We start from the raw sequence: 16,343 nt of genomic DNA, 5'->3' as shown, positions 1-16,343 counted from the left end.
ATATGATAAGTACCACATTTTCTGAAATCTCTTGGAAAAAAGCACTATAAAATTAGAAGTTTTGCGTACATGGTGACTAAGACATGACAAAATCATTGGTTGAAACAAAAAGATTTAAGCATTTCAGTCTAGACAATCTAGTGCATCATGAGAAGCATTATCATTTATCTTGACAACCTGAAATATTTTCAGCCTTACTGAGCCTTTAAGACAAGTGGAATTGGGAATTGAAGGTCTCAGAGTTGACTCAAGGCAAAAGGAGCAAGAAGGGGCTTCTTCTTCTTGAGAAGCTTATTTGCTTCTCAAATAAGCAAAAACACACTAAGAATACTCATTAAAAAAAACCAAAAGACATAGACTTACTTTTATGGACTTGGAAAAAATACAATAGAATTTATTCTAAAAAATATAAGCAAAGAACTCCAGATGCTTTTTCTTCTATTCTGGGTAGAATTTCTTTCTAAAAACTGACATCCTAGTAGTCTTAAAGGGACTCTAACCCACAGTTGCTCTTTAAAATTGTTCTGAAATATTCTATATTTTGTTGCTGGCACTGTCAGATGGATGCAAAGGAGAGACTGGCATGTTTGCTCCAGCCTCAGTCTGATGACACTCAAAGGAAGGAGAAGCACTTGATCATTTGCTCCTGTTCAAAATTATTTGTTTTGACTATTATGTTTGTTTTAAGTAGTTATGGGAAAAGCAAATTTTAAGGTTAGTTGCAATCTCCAAGCATTTGTTTTTAAGGCTTTTCTTACTGTCTAACCTCAATCACAGAATTTTGGAAATTGTGTATGTGCATAGATAGAGGATACTGTGATAGAAAGCTAGAACTTTCTATCACAGTATCCTCAAGACAAGGGCAAGACAGAGCTGGGGGAAGGCAATTGCACAGGGATCATAAAACAGAGAAAATAATGCTTTATCCAAGTTACTCTGATATATTGTCTCTGTAGGATGAAAACAATCTGTTTAGGAAATTAGGAAATAGGAAAGAGTCATCATACCTGGACAGTGGGAAGAATAATACATAGTCCAAGATTCCCATGAACACCTTGGTACCTCAGTTGTTCCGTATGTTGTGTAGAGATGGAATGAGAAAACTGAAATTCCACTCTGAACTAGAAATATTAGCAGTTTGTTCAGAATTCACTGCTGGAGCTGAATGGAGCCATTTACTGAGAAAGGACTGCATTGATGAAGGCAACAGAAACATCAAGGGAAGTGATTGACTTGCAATTGAGAACTTGTGAGAAAGAATCAAAGGAACTGCAGCAATGGAAGATGAGTCTAGAAGAAAGGAGAGGGAAGCAGACAGAGTCTGCAGAGGTTCCCTCTTCAACTCTGTTAAGATAGGCTATGCTGAATCTGATTTATATGTCCTCACCCCAGGACACTCTAATCCAGGAGATCTGATCCAGAGTCTACTCTCATCCACAAAAACATTAATTCCCCATTTATTTTAGAAAAACTTTGGATAACCTTATTATTTTCATTGCTATGCTGTCTACTTTCCCTGATAAGAAGTGGAAGTATCCAGAACTGACCAAACTTCCCACACAGCTCTATGAAGAAGTAAAAGCAGCGTCAAGCTGAAACTCGGAGCCACAAAAGCACACACTGCTGTAAAAAATATGACCTGCTTGGCTTGAAATTCATAGTGAGACTGTAATAGCAGGAATTTTGCAGAACGGCTCTTCCAGCTTGCTGTAATTTGTGCAAGAATGGGGCTAGAGCGGAGATCTTTAACCACTGCCTTATAACTGTAGCTGCTAGATGGTAGATAAACTGAAAACATGTAGAATGGACATTTGAGCTTGTCTGGAATTATACAGTCACGGTGGAATGGCATTTTGTTGTTATATGAACTCCTATCAATGAAGAAAACACAAAAGACACAAAGAAACCTTTGCTTTTTGTGTAATATGCAGGAAGTGTTTTGTTACTGGCAGAATTTGCCAAGCTTATTTCTTTATAACATCACAGAGTTACGTGTTCATCACTCATTCAATATTGGCCCCACCTTTGCATAGATGTATGCCCTTTTGTAGCTGGAAAGTCTGTATAAAGTCTTAGACATAGATGTATAAAACAATTTTCAATCATCTAGCCCCACATTACCAGTATAGTATGCTGACACTGAGTCCTTCCACCATGTTTTTTAGCCTGGACTCCACAATATTATTTCATTCTTTGGTACGTTTCTATCTTCATATTTCTTCTGTTTATGGTTTGGGTATACATTGTTTTTTTGCAGTTGGCTGCTCTTTAGCAGACTGAGCTATTATGGGAAATATGAGGTCCCTGACTGAGCCTAGGAAGAGAATTAAAATTTGCATTCAAATACCAGCAGGTCAAAATGTCTGTGGCACACAGTGATTGAGCTGAACTTTTTCCATCGCAAGCTATTTCTTCTCAAAATGCTCTCTGATCCCATAGTTATACGGCACAGTACTTTGTGCTTGCAGAAGAGGTAGAGGAAATATTGGCTTCAGTGTGTTTACTGCTGTCTTAAATCTGTAATTTTAAACAGCCTTTATAGAAGTCTACAGTCCAACTTCAACTGATGCTGAAGGTCGCTGGCATTTGACTTCACATTTTTCATTTCCAAACAGATAAATAAAGATCAGCTCCCCCTCAATTTGAAGTAAACAACACTGTTGCTTAGTTTTGTTTTCACAGGTTTGCAAGATTTAGTAGCACCAACAGTGCTCCAAATAGATGTGGATTACCATAGCAAATTGAGAAGCAGATTTTGCTGATATAACACCAGTACATTAAGTGTTAAGACAAGTACAACTGGGAAATTTTTGTAGGCAAATATAATAAGGGAGGAAAACCAGAAATAATCAGGAAGCTACCATTTACATCTCTTCCTATCTCCATTTGGCTTTTGTTTTTTTTTTTTAATGGAACATTTACATTTTTCTGTACAAACTGGAGGACATTACGTATCTCTGCATGGTGTCTGGCAATACAGGGATACCGCACTCCTACTGAAAATATTAGTTATGCAGATAGAATTTCCTACATCAAATTCGACATCTAAATTCTGAGCTCCAACAAGTTTCCTGCTCTATCACCTCACTCTCTTTTCTCCAGGTTTAATATGGAAGAGAGAAGAAAACAAAACAGCCAAAAAAGAAGAACAAAACGCAAACAAGCAAACAAAACAACAACCAAACCAAATCCAAAATTAGAAAACCATGAAAACGAACAAACTAGATAGGCTGCCAACATTCATGACCAGGCCAATTTATCTCAAATCTTCCGTTTCAACTACATAAACCATTTTCCATAAAACCTATAGCACTGCATGGAAAATATACGCAGATTCAGGACATTCTTGGGCAACCTGGTCTAGTACCAGATCTGGAGGTTGGTGGTCCTGTCTGTGGCAGGGGGGTTGGAACCTGATGTTCCTTGGGGTCCCTTCCAACCCAAGCCGTTCAATCAGGAGATATCTAATAACTGTCACTAAAGTTTCTGGGTTTCTGTACTTGCATGAGCAATTCAGACCCTTTTTTGACAAAGTTTTAGTTTTAGACAGACTTCATTGTAGGCAGAGAACTGGACCTATGTTAGTGGAAGATCAAAACTCATCCTTCAGCGTACAGAGTACATGGACATCCTTGAGGGCAACAATGAACAGAGAGGCATGAAACACACTTAAAATGTGTCCAGCTATAGGTTGATTCCAGTGTTTCTGAAAAAATAGGAGATTGAACAAACTGACCTGGGGATTCCAGAGTATTTCCCCCCTTCTTTGTTACTGTTCTAGCAGTGACACCAACCTAAAAACAACATTTTGGGACCCAACTTCAAAAAACCTCTCTACAAACTTTCAAAAACAGAACAAATGGAACACTAATGACAAATCAAAACCTCTCCATACAGGAATGTCTCAGCTTATATTTGCACACATGCATTTTTGTTTAAAATTTTTCTTTGGCCTATTTTAACTCAAAAGTGAAATATTGCTATTAATCTACTGTTAAGTGATAAAGCAACTCATATTCTACACTGTATTGCATCTGTTGCTCTCCGAGGTTGTGAGTAATCCCCTCTAAATTATTCCCTCATAAGTGTGGTGGTGTTTTGCTTTTTAAGGGTGGCTATCCAGTCCAGCATGGAAAGAACTGACCATACACTGATCCATGCAGAGCTCTTATAAAAGTTGCAAGGCACAGACTGAGCAGGTCTCCAAGGCTTACCACAAATAGACTCTAATACCCCATGACTCTGTTCTTGATCCACTTTGCTTGCTGATATAGGTGGCTGTCAGACCCTTTTCCCTGTCTCATCCCTATGCAACAGCTAACATCAATAGTGACATTATCTTTGCTTCCTTACTGCACCACTCTTTTAGGATCCTCAGCAGCAGACCTACTTTGAGAAGATTTATGCCACTGAACTGTCTGCAGTGTCTTGCTGAAGTCAGATCTCTAACCAGAGACCATCACCCATTAAAGCTTTCCATTCTCTCATGTGGCTGATTATAGAAGTTAGCTTGTTTGGTGAATTTGTGACTTGCAGAAATGGCAAGTAGTGACCTCCAAAAATTATTTTGATTTGTGTGACTTAATTAGGATTTGAATTTAGGCCTCCAGAGGCAAAAATCACAGAGCTTTGTGTGTGTTGCCTTGTTCCTACGTGTACAGCTTCTTTTTTTTTCTTTTTTTTTCTTCTTTTTTTTCCTCCTCTTTTAAAAGGAAAAGGTTGATCTTTGAAAAAGTCATCCAAAAGCCCAAAGGCTATTTAGCCACTGGGCTCACAGCTCTTTCATTAAAGCTACTGCAGCAGTTGCATCTCTTACCGCTGTTTAGCTATTTAAAAACCTTTTCATCTTTTAAAGGCTTTGGAAATTCACTCCAAAAGAATAAAATGCTGATTTCAGGGTTGGAAATATCCCCTGGGATGGTGGGTTTCCAAATCTAAAGATTTCATTTCACCCTAGAATTCTAGGCTTTCCCTTTCTGTCTCTGTTTATTTTGTACTTACATTTGCATGGTTGATTATCCAGAAAGGATTTTCTGCCTGTTTTATTGTATTGCAATTTTATAACTGCTTCTATTTATCTCAGTGCAGACTGATAGCAAATTCTACAACAAATATATATGAAGAGCACCGATTGCTGCACACACAAGAGTACACAAGTACATATCGTTCATTGATTTACATTTTCAATAAAGTCCTTAAAAATAAAGGTAATGCGGAATGGTATTGTGAGCTGTACATAATCTCTACCTTCTTTACTAAAGGGACGTGGGACTGTTGATTGTTTTTTGTGTTGTTTTTTTTTCTTTTATCTTTTTTGCAACTTGGAGTATCCTACTTTATTTTGTAGCCAGTATCCCAATCTATGATATTCGTAGGAATTCATTCTGTATTTTAGATGATGAATCCAGCTTCTGGTTGTGAAATCACACCCAAAAGTCTGAAATAAAATGTTTCATATCCGGACCTCACAGTATCTGATAGGTATGCTACCCATTCACTTGAGGTTCACTGAAGGAACTACTATAGGGAAACCTAAATGAGGTGCAGCTGTGTGCAAGCAGACAAGGCCTCTCCTTCTCTTTTTCTTGAGAGTCTTAGCAGAAATACTATATGAATAAGATGAACACACTGTCCAGGTGTGACTCCTAGATATGCTTTAAAAAGTGGAGGTGTTCTGCAGTGATGAGCCCCCAGATTTTAATTTTATAATTCTTGTCACTTTCTATCTTTAGGGAGATGTCCCAAACATTTTTAGGCCTCCAGTCTGAGTGCAGTTTATATGTTAGAAGACAACAGTTGTAGAGGAAGCCACAAGAGCAGGTAAATCAGGTATCACAGCATGATCACACATCTGAGGGTCTGCAAGTTCTGTGCAGGCATAAATCCCATGTAAATCAGTGAAGAAAGTCAATATTAATGGACAAATTCTCTGTACAGGCAGGAAAGATCTTATTATTCACAGTAAGACTGGGGAAGAACTGGTTGTTTTGTCTTATGTCTTGAAGACAAGATACTGAAACAAAACCAAACTCACACGTAAGAATTACAAATAGTCAGATCTCAAGCTGTTCTGACCTTGGACATATTCTCCAGTCTTTTTCTTTCCTGGGGACAAAATAATAAACCAGTCTGTTATTTACGAATCTGCCTGATGGATCTAGGTCCAAATTTAACATCACTGAAGACAATTTTTTCAGCAGACAGTGATCACCAGTTTTTGAAAAACTGGTAGTAGGGCCCAAGCAGTGCACCCACAAACAGGCACTGAAAATTCTAGGTCACATAGAAGTGTCCAGTAGCTTAGCTCTTAATTTTATGGCTCTGGGATAAAAGATTAAAGACAAGGAAAGTCTCCATGGTGATTAGACATCAGCAATTAGGAAAGAGTCAACAGTAGAACAAAACAAGAAAGAACAGAGAAAGGGCAACAGAATGACAGGGCTGTTAAAGAAGTCCTTCCTACGCAGGAGCACTGGGCACAGGACCTCCACTAACACCACCCATTACCACCCCATGAAAATGCTTATTTTTAATAGAGAGCTTCTCTTCATATGGAGGAATAGGACTGAGAAGCCCAAAGTTGAGGCCTGAAGGGCTCATGAAATCCTCATTTCACACAATTAGTATGCTTTTGCATAAAGCAAATGTTCAGCAGTAGGTTTCTGTGGCAAGTGGCAAACAGCTAGTCACTGCTGTTATGCTCGAGGCAGCACTACAGACAACCAAGACAGTTGCATATGCAGTTGTTCATGAGAAAAAGGAAAACAGGTTCAAGTCAGCATTCATGCCAATTGAGCATGGACTGTACTTTTCCAGGGCATTAATACTGTGGCCCTTCAGTGCTCTGAACTGTAGGCCCTCTCTCCTTACCCACCACAGTTACAGCAGATGGAGAAGAAAAAAAACTCCGCAATACCAGAGATAGGTTGCTTATACTTGCGTGCTTATTCTTTGTTAATTTTTCACATCCATGCCAAACCCTGCCAAAAAGATGATTAAAAAACCTCAACCCCACAACAATAAAAGCCCAGCACTTTCTTGGAGGGATGGGGGTGGACGGGGAATAAACACCATGGAAACATGTAGACACATATATTCTTAGATCATTCTCTTGTATGGAAAGCCTTACTAAATCAAGCCTAAGCACTACGAGAATAAAAGATTACAAGGAAAAACACAGCTGGTGAAAATTGGGGGTTGCAACTTTGCTTTTAACGTCTTCCACTTTGTGGCAGTAGCACTGTATTCCTCACATCTTCCTCATTGGATGCAACAGGCTGCGGAGGGATGAGAAAAGCTCAAAAGATGTTTCATTGCTGTCAGCAAAGTAAATTATACTTGTTGTTCTGTTTGTTCCCTATTTTAATTTCATGACAGGGATTGTAAGGTTGATTGTGAGCTCCAGTTTCAAGCTCCATTTAGTGATTCTTGGAAGTATTATCTCGCAGATTCAGAGATGGAAGGCTCTTCCAGGATAGTCTGTCTGACACACTGCATCTAATGTCCATGCTGTTCTTGGAGATGCAATGCTTCTAAACATTTTGACTGATTCACTCTCACTACTCTGTGGTGGCTCTACTGTGCTGTCTTTGATTACTGAAGTGTTGTCTTGCCCACAGGCTGGGGAAGTCTACCAAAGATTATTCAGTTAAATTTGAAGGGGTCAATCTGCTATGTGCCAGTTCAGGCTTCTCTTCCAGAGACAAGTTAGTGCCCTGGATCTGATCCAGAGCTGGCCTTAGGCCATTTATAATAATACAGTCTTTAGTTTACAGTCAGAGCCTTCAGGTAAACTGTCCCTGGAGGCACTGCATGCTATTTTCAGATTCAATGAAGCTTTCTAATGCATTGTCCAAATGACATGGGACGAAGCCAGTATTCTAGAAACGATGGCAGGCTCAAGGTTGCTCTTTATTAATAATCAAGTAGAGAAAGTAGAATTACTCCATCCTAGAATTCAAGCTGCAATGGCCAAGCTGTGTGCAGAACAACCCAGGGCGAGGTTCTCCATTACCCAGCAGTATGAACAGCTCAATGCAATAATATTCCTGTCTGTTTTGCACATCTTGTTTCATTTATGTATACAATCATGTAATTGCAAGGGAGTGGAGAGACCAGGCACTTAGGACTGAGGTGGCAGTGGACAGTTTTGCATGCAGAAAGCAGATTTCACATGAAGAGGAAAGCCTTTCTCAAGACATGGCATAGTCCAAGCTGTATTTAACTCAAAAGTGAAGCTTCCCCTGAAGGACAGTAAAAAACTTATCAAAAATAATTAAAGAGAGTCCCATTAGGGGAGGCTAAAAGAACAGAATCTACTCAGATTGGGAAAAAAAAAGAAAAAAAAGATTAAGGGAACCCAACAAATGCCTACAAATTTCTAAATAGGCTGTTACAAACTGCACAGGGATTAATTTCCCTTCTTAGTCAACAAGACAGTAAGGAATAAGGGACTGCAGCAAAGGCTGATTACTAAATACCAAATGACTCTGTGTGTAACATTTGGATTTGCATCTGCTGCTGAAAGTTCCCAAGACTGAGCGGTCTTCAAAAATGGACGCTGGTGTCTTCACAAGGGAGCACGCAGCCAAGGATGGCTGATCACACATTAAGAAGGGTCTTGAAAATAATTTCTCCAAAACATAAGAAAAATTATGTGTAGAAGTGACTGTGAATCTCCAATAATTCTATGATCTGACTGTGTGTGAGACAAAGCCACCTAGCAGCTATAGTGGGACAAAGCAAACCTGGGAAGGTTGAGGCAGTGTATGAGATAAAATCCTACAAGTACTTAGCTCTCTCCTCAACAAAGATCATTCAGGATAAAGCAAACAAGTTTGCTTTGTAAAGATTTGCATCCTATCCAACGTACTCATTTTATATAAAAAATTGTCTCCATGTAAGTAATTATCTACCTGACACTAGAGCAGTCCAAGTCCAACTGTTTTCCCCTAACATTTTTCTTTCACATTTCAAAAGAAGTCAATCTATTCACACCTCTTATCTGCTGAATGAGAGAGGAGATTGGAAAACGTATTGATCTCATTGATGTCAAGTCCTTCTAGGGAATACAAGTTCATTGCTTTCCTGTCTCTGATTATCTCTTTGTGAGTTTATGAATCAGGTTGGAAAATAGTACTCTGTGAGAGAGAAGACAGGCTTCACTACAAATGTGAAAGTTGAAGGAGACATGAAGGAAAGCATGAAGAAAGAAACAAGAAACTGAAGATAAAAACTGGGAAGCTACTTCAGTGGAGAAATAGTCCAGGGCTTGTGGAAAGTCATACAGCTTTCTAGTTTTTAAACATGCAGGTTTAACCTTGAAAAGTGTGGTATAAGACAAACATGAGTTTCATGACATTAATAATTTTATTTTCCAGGGCAACATGCTGAAACATGCTAAGCTCCCATCACTCAAACCAATGAAATTACTTCATTGACAAAACATTTCCAGCCAACTAAGTCAGGCGAGAGCCTTATCTGTTCTGCTGAGTTTCAGGTCAAGATATAATTTTCAGATTTAAGGAAAGAGCAAAGAAAACACCTTACATCAACACGTATGTCCTTGGAAGACCAGCACAACAGACACAAAGGCCCTGAACAGCCATCTATCTATCTAGTCTTCATGTACATATGACTGCAAATGGAACATCTAGACAGTATAATGAAGATTTAACAAAGTAGAATTTGAGAACTTGACCTTTTGAAATTAATTGGAAATTGGCCATTGAACTCAGCAGGATCAGAACCAGAACTTGGTATCTCCACTGGATTTTTGAGGAGCTAAAAACCTAACAGTCAGCTCAAACTTTGAATGCTTAGCACTTTTAAAAATAATCCATTAGCTTACATCATTAAGTTCAAGAAATGACTTCTGAAAAGCATCAGCTATTGATTTCAGCCACAAAATTGTCTGAATTGCAGACAACCCTTTCTTATTCCGAATTTCTCTCTCAGAATGCAATTGGAGAGTGGAGATGTTTAAGTCTATATTTCTTATTTTCATTAAGTGTATCTCCTAATAAAGCAAGTTTAATTTCTATGACCTCACTGTAGATGCAAGGGATCTTTCAAAATATTATCAACTTGAGAAGAGAACAGCCTAGTTCTGCCCTCTTGAGATGCAGTCTCCAATGGGTTGTAAACCCCAAGTCCACTTGGCAGAAAAATGCAAAGGTTGGGAAGTGGAGTTATATATGAGTCAGGCTTCACTAAGGAAATGATGGCTTGCACATAGTTTAAGAATGCATATTTACATCCTGTACTACTAACTACTGTTTTTTTTAATTCACTCTCAAATTGAAATGTTGCATCTTTTCTATTCTTTACCATCCAGAACTACTATTTCTATTTATCTGGATAGCTTAAGCTGGAATTCCCTTTGCATGGACTATAAAACTTCCTGTATAAAACATATCAGAAATAGTTTGAAGCATCCACACATGAAATTGCAGTGTGAATGTATAGATATAGTTTCTACATATGAATATTAAACCCACAGTACTTCTCACAGGTGTGCCCTATAGTAACTTTCCAATTAACATTTGCCCCCATTTCCTCTTTGCTGAAAGAAATACTCATCATATCTCAGATATCTACTCCATTGTACAGCAAACACTGGTCAGCGATGACTTCTATCTACTTTGTCATTATAAAACAAAGAGGCAAAACCTGACATAGGACAACAATACTCTTAGAATTGGTTACGTCAGCTGAAGTGAATGCGTCTGTCATTTCAAGTGCTTAGGTGTTTACTCAAATGTGGTACTTCACAGCCTTGAAGCATAGATGATATGGTGGTTTTTTTTTTGTTTGTTTTGTTTGTTTTTTTTTTGTTATTATTATTATAATTTTCTACATATTAAATTTACTCCTTCTTGGTTACCAAAATTATGACTGAAGTGCTAACTCTATTTTGTAGTGTTGTCTAGGAATAACTATGAACTGAAGATAGAAAATATTACTTTTGTTTCTAAAGCAAGTGTTCTGTCAAAGCCATAGCCTAAAAGTCTAACTATGCAGATGCCCCTAAAAATAATGATAATCAGTCTATATTAATTTCAGTTCTCAGTTTGCCATACTGTCTCTTAAGGAAAAAGAACTCAGTAATTTGGAGAAAAAGCTGGCTGAAAGTCAAATAAAAGCCAACAGCTATTATCCAGGTTGTTGCAGGGACGCCATAAAAAAGTCAAGCCGTCTGCAGCAGTCATGGTGGAAAACATTTAGCAATGAGTATATGCTCTTGGCTTCTCATATTAGATAACTGATAACTGAGTTCTGAAAGATTCACATCCAGTCATGCAAATGACACATAGAATCAAAATTGCGGGGATTGGCAAGGCCTTTTGTAAAACGAAGAAAATTATGATAACTTGTGGTCAGCTTTTGCAATACTAAATGGCATGCACTGCCAAAGCTATTTTTGTTGTTATTTCTGATATCTTTTACTCTCTATTTCCCCTGAACTTTACATAAATCCTCTCAATTACACAAAGACAGATAGTGCTAGGAGATTGGTGGAACGTGAACTTAATGTGATAAAAAGACAGGTATGTTATATAATAGCCATAGTTGAGCAGTAGAATAGTTTTGCCCAGTTCCTTCTGTTCTTTATTATTTTATTAATTTCTATTCTCCCTTCAAGTAAAGCCAATTTCTGTGTTCTGTGATTCGGACTCTCCTTGTGGTTTGATCTCTGCCCTTTATCTCAGGCATTAGAAGGAAGTTAGAGACACAGTTCTAATCTAAATTTAAGAGGATAAGAGGACAACTGTTAGCCGTTCCACACAAACAATATCTATTGCAGATAAGCTAAATCTTCAAAGTAAAATCTTGTAAACCCTAACCCACTGCTGGGTAGAATACAGCTTCAGGTTCTTGTTTAAGAGAGAAGCTAATGTTGAGTAACGGTGCAAGCTTCAGTCAGGCTTCAGTCCAGATTACCCTTTCATGTGTTTTGGGTCTTCTCAGGTTAAATTCCATCATGCCCTGGAATTCCTACCATCTTGGAGAACCAAGTGTCATAACATTCCAGCTGTCAAAAAATAGCCTAGCTTAGCCTTGTGCAGTCAGGAGTGAACTGTGTGTGAATTAAATGCCCGGACCAGAAAGTATTTGTGCAAAAGTTGACTGCAAGAGCTGAATCTAATCATGTTTATATCTGGTTTACAAGTGCAGGCCAAATCTGATTTTAATTCCTATAGCCTAATTGTGTTTCCACTGAATCCTCCAACATGTTAGGAATTACAAGGTAGAAACTAAAGGCATTGAAAGTTTCAGATTTAGGGTAAAGGAAAAGGTGAGGTTTCATTTAGAATTCTACATTTAGATTAAAGATTATGATTTTTTTTGTTGTTGTTGTTATTAAATATATAACCAACACAAGTATCAAACTTAGGAGAGAATGAAGAATTAGTATTAGGATAGAAGTTATAATCAGGAGTCATGCTGGCATGAAGAAGGGTTTGTGAGACCTATGAGCATATCAGCATAGTGCCTTTGTTGCCATGGATATAACATCTAGTTCTATATTACAAATCTGGAGATGCATGGGATAGAAACCCCACAAAGAGGGTCGTTATATGACATTCTGGTCAACAAAGGTACACTGCAAATCTTCAGAGCAATAAGCCACATGCCAGCTAGTAAGCCTTGTGCCATCTTTCAACACTGTAACATCAGTTTAAAATCAGTGTTTACATTTGATTTAACTGTACCATCTAAACCCTCCCATTTCATCCATATTCTGAGTTAATTAAAGCTCCATACTAGCAACCAAGCCTTCACTATTAAGAACAAGCATAAAAAACAAAGCTCGAGCTAATGCCCAAAGTTTCAAAACTGATGGAGAGCAGGCCTTTCAGTTATCATTTTCGGATACGTACCCAGTAGAGTACATCTGTCCACCCCTCCATTGTGATGCACTGAAACACTGTCAGCATGGCAAAAGCAAAATTGTCAAAGTTTGTAATGCCGTGCTTGGGTCCCTCCCAGCCTGCCTTGCACTCGGTTCCATTCTGGCACTGCCGCCCATGTGCAGACTGGGGGGCACAGGGAGATGGGTCATCTTCTGCAGGTGTATCTTAAGGAGAGGAGGGAGAGAACAGAGATGAAGAGAATTAATTGCTGTTTGACATAGTGATAAGCAAGTGAAAGCTAGCTGATTTTAACAAGTATATTGTGCAATGAATTTGACAGACTTCTCTTAAAATACACTAGAAACTATTATTTTCAATCAAAGGGCTTTTTTGTTGTGCTTCTCTTTCTTTTCGTAAAAAAAAGAAAAAGAAAGAAATGGCTAAGCTGTCAAATTTTACAGTCAAAACTAAAATGTACTTTTAAAAATTGTTGTTATTATTATTATTATTATTATTATTATTATTATTAAACACTTATCCTCCTAAGAGAAAGAAATAACACCTTTCAATACGAGAGGAAACATTACTTCAAGTCTTTAGGCTGCAAGTTATAACCAGTGCTTTCATCTGGCAGTCACCTGGCACTGGGGTAATACTAAATTACAGCAGCAAGTCTCTGGAGCTCTGCTCTTTCAGAGTTTAGAAGTTATGTAGCATTTTATCAATAGCTCAGTAGAAGAAGCTCTGTAAGACTCTAATGCTTGATTATCCATCCTTTATTCTGTACAAATGTTTCCAAAGATCTGAGCAGCCTTACATCAAGTTTGCCTAAATGTGTTACTTTATGAAAAATAATAATAAGAACAAAGATTCTTATAGGTACAAAAACTCCTGAAATAGAGTGATACACAGATTTCAGAGTCTTGTGCTGCATCTGTAACAGATGCAGGTATCTATGTTCAGGGGAGCAGGCAATTATGTTTGTTTCTTATTCTGTGTGGCAAAGGTCCACTCCTTTGTCCACTACTGTGTTCAGCAGTGATTGACAGTTCTTCTTGTAGCTTTAATATACTGGCCAAAAATGGAATGCTCAAGATGAAAATAAATGAAATTATCATAGAATCATAAAGGTTGGAAAAGACCTCTAAGGTCATCTAGTCCAACTGTCAAACTACCACAATGCTTCCTGCTAAACCATGTTCCTAAATACTACTTCTACCCTTTCTTTAAACACTTCCAGGGATGGTGACTCCCCCACCTCCTCAGGCATCCTATTCTAATGCCTCATCACTCTTTCAGAGAATAAGTTTTTCCTAATGTCTAACCTGAACCTTCCCTGGCACAACTAGAGGCCATTCCCTCTCATCCTATTGCTATCACCTGAGATAAGCAGCAAACCTGCACCTCATCACAACCTCATTTCATGGAGTCATAGAGGGCAATAACAATCTCAGTTCCCTCAGCTCTGACTCATAAGACTCATGCTGCAGACACCTCACAGCTCCACTGCCCTTCTCCGGAAATATTTCGGGTTCAATGTCTTTTTTGTAGTGAGGGGCCTGAAACTGAACACAGTACTCAAGATGTAGCCTTAGCAGAGCTAAGTACAGGGAGACGGTCACCTCCCCGCTCCTGCTGGCTGTGCTATTTCTGATACAAGCCAGGATGCCATTGGCCTTCTTCACCACCTGGGCACACTGCTGGTTCATGTTCAGCCAAGCATTGACCAACACCCCAGATCCTTTTCCTGCAGGCAGCTTTCCAGTCAGTCTTCCCAAAGCCTGAAGTGTTGCTTAGCGTTGTTGTGACTAAAGTGCAAGATCCAGCACTTGGTCTCATTGAACTTCATCGTATTTGCCTCGTCTCATTGAACTTCATCCTATTTGCCTCAGCCCAGCAATCCAGCCTGTCCAGATCCCTCTGTAGGGCTTTCCTACCTTCAGACAGATCAACACTTTCTCCGAGCTTGGTGTAATCAGCAAACTTTTTGGCTGTGCACTCAATCCCCTCACCCAGATTATCAATAAAGATTAAAATTAAATTAAATTAAAGACAGTGACTGATGTATTCAACCAATGAAGGAGCTGGTCTTGTGAAAAAGGGTGTTTCTGATCATCCCAGAGATTTCATTTTACTGCAACAGTAGACTTGCAGCACCAAAGCACTCTTTCTCCCGCTCCTTGAACTTTAGGATCCTAATAAGTGGTTGCTCAGTATTTGCTGTTATTTTCACCAGCACACATGGACTGTCACATGGCTGCATAAAACCTCCCTCCTGTCATGAACACACTGGTAAAAATCTTCATTAAGAGACAAAAAACAAAGGAACAGGGCTCCATGCCAACAAACATTCCTCTTACCTATCAGCCCCCCTTGCACGTGGTAGCAGGTCTTATGCATCTTTCCCATGAATAATTCCAGTCCAATGATGGCATAGATAATGATGACAAACAGCACCAGCAGGGCAATATGCAACAAAGGGACCATGGCCTTGATAATTGAATTTAAAACCACCTGGAGACCTGCAGAGAGAGCAGAAGGAAGCACTTATCAGCAAGAGAACAAAATTTATAGAAGGCACCTTGAGAAGCTGTAAATTGAACAATAATGTCATTTTTAATTCTTACCCCCTCACCTGAACTAATTACCTTGATGATATAAGCATCTTCCCTCCAGAAGATTCCAAGCATCTCAGCAGCTTACCACTAAAGGTAAGGGCTAAAGTAAGACAGGTATTGCCTGTCACTGAAATGCCATCACTCTGGAGAGGAATACATTAAGTGTTCTGGCTGCTCTTGAAAGTCAGACCTAGGGTGTTTCCAAGAGGGTATTTAGGAGTTAAAACTTGGGAAGACTGAAGAACAATCAGAACTGAAGCAGGACAAGTGCAGTGAGATGTGCAAGAGGATGAATGGTGGGGTGCCACAGAGCCACACCGCAGAGCATGGGGAGACAGCAAACTGAGTTTGTGTCCCTGCTGCACTTCTGAGTTCTTTCAGAGGTGAGCCTGACACAAGCTGCATACTCATGTTCTTCTCTGTCTCCTTTTGTACAACCAGGCAGCGTCGGAAGCATTTAGTAAGAATTCAGAATTACAAGGTCTTAAAGTTATCATCACTGGTGGCAGTGATGGCAACCACTGTCATTGTGAAGCTATGAATCTCGGAAATATTGAGAGACCTCTAGAACTCAATAGTCTACAAATAGCCAAATCAGAGCAATTACAAGCTCATGATTTTGCAATGACTAAGAGCCAGAAGCCATTAGTGTCTCCTGCAAATGCTGTCATCTCTTCAGAGAAGTTGGTATTAGCTGTGATTTTTGAAAAATGTGATTCATGAGTTGGAAATGTCTGTGATACATCTGCCAAGAGAGTATGTGATAACAATTAACTTTGAAAATTTATCATATTAGAACTTGGATACTCATTTTTATTACTTTTTCTTTCTTTATTTATTTCTTCCTTCCTTTCTTTCTTTCTTTCTT

At 38.8% G+C, this 16,343-nt stretch overlaps 1 protein-coding gene across 1 annotated transcript in view; it reads right to left on the bottom strand.

Moving 5' to 3' along the window:
- The window catches only part of LOC100547459 (voltage-dependent L-type calcium channel subunit alpha-1C), a 98,249-nt gene extending 82,876 nt beyond the window's left edge, over positions 1–15,373 (bottom strand). The window contains exons 1-2 of the mRNA XM_031555091.1: positions 15,218–15,373; positions 12,885–13,081 (exon numbers count right to left, since the gene is read on the bottom strand). Of these exons, the coding sequence (XP_031410951.1) occupies positions 12,885–13,081; positions 15,218–15,344 (324 nt within the window). The 5' untranslated portion in view covers positions 15,345–15,373. The remainder of the gene's footprint in view (positions 1–12,884; positions 13,082–15,217) is intronic.
- Between the last annotated feature and the right edge of the window lie 970 nt (positions 15,374–16,343).

The sequence above is a fragment of the Meleagris gallopavo genome, chromosome 1 (genome assembly GCF_000146605.3).
Source record: "Meleagris gallopavo isolate NT-WF06-2002-E0010 breed Aviagen turkey brand Nicholas breeding stock chromosome 1, Turkey_5.1, whole genome shotgun sequence".
Taxonomy (NCBI): domain Eukaryota; kingdom Metazoa; phylum Chordata; class Aves; order Galliformes; family Phasianidae; genus Meleagris; species Meleagris gallopavo.
The sequence above is the reverse complement of the archived record's forward strand: the minus strand, read 5'-3'. Positions and strand labels throughout refer to the sequence as shown.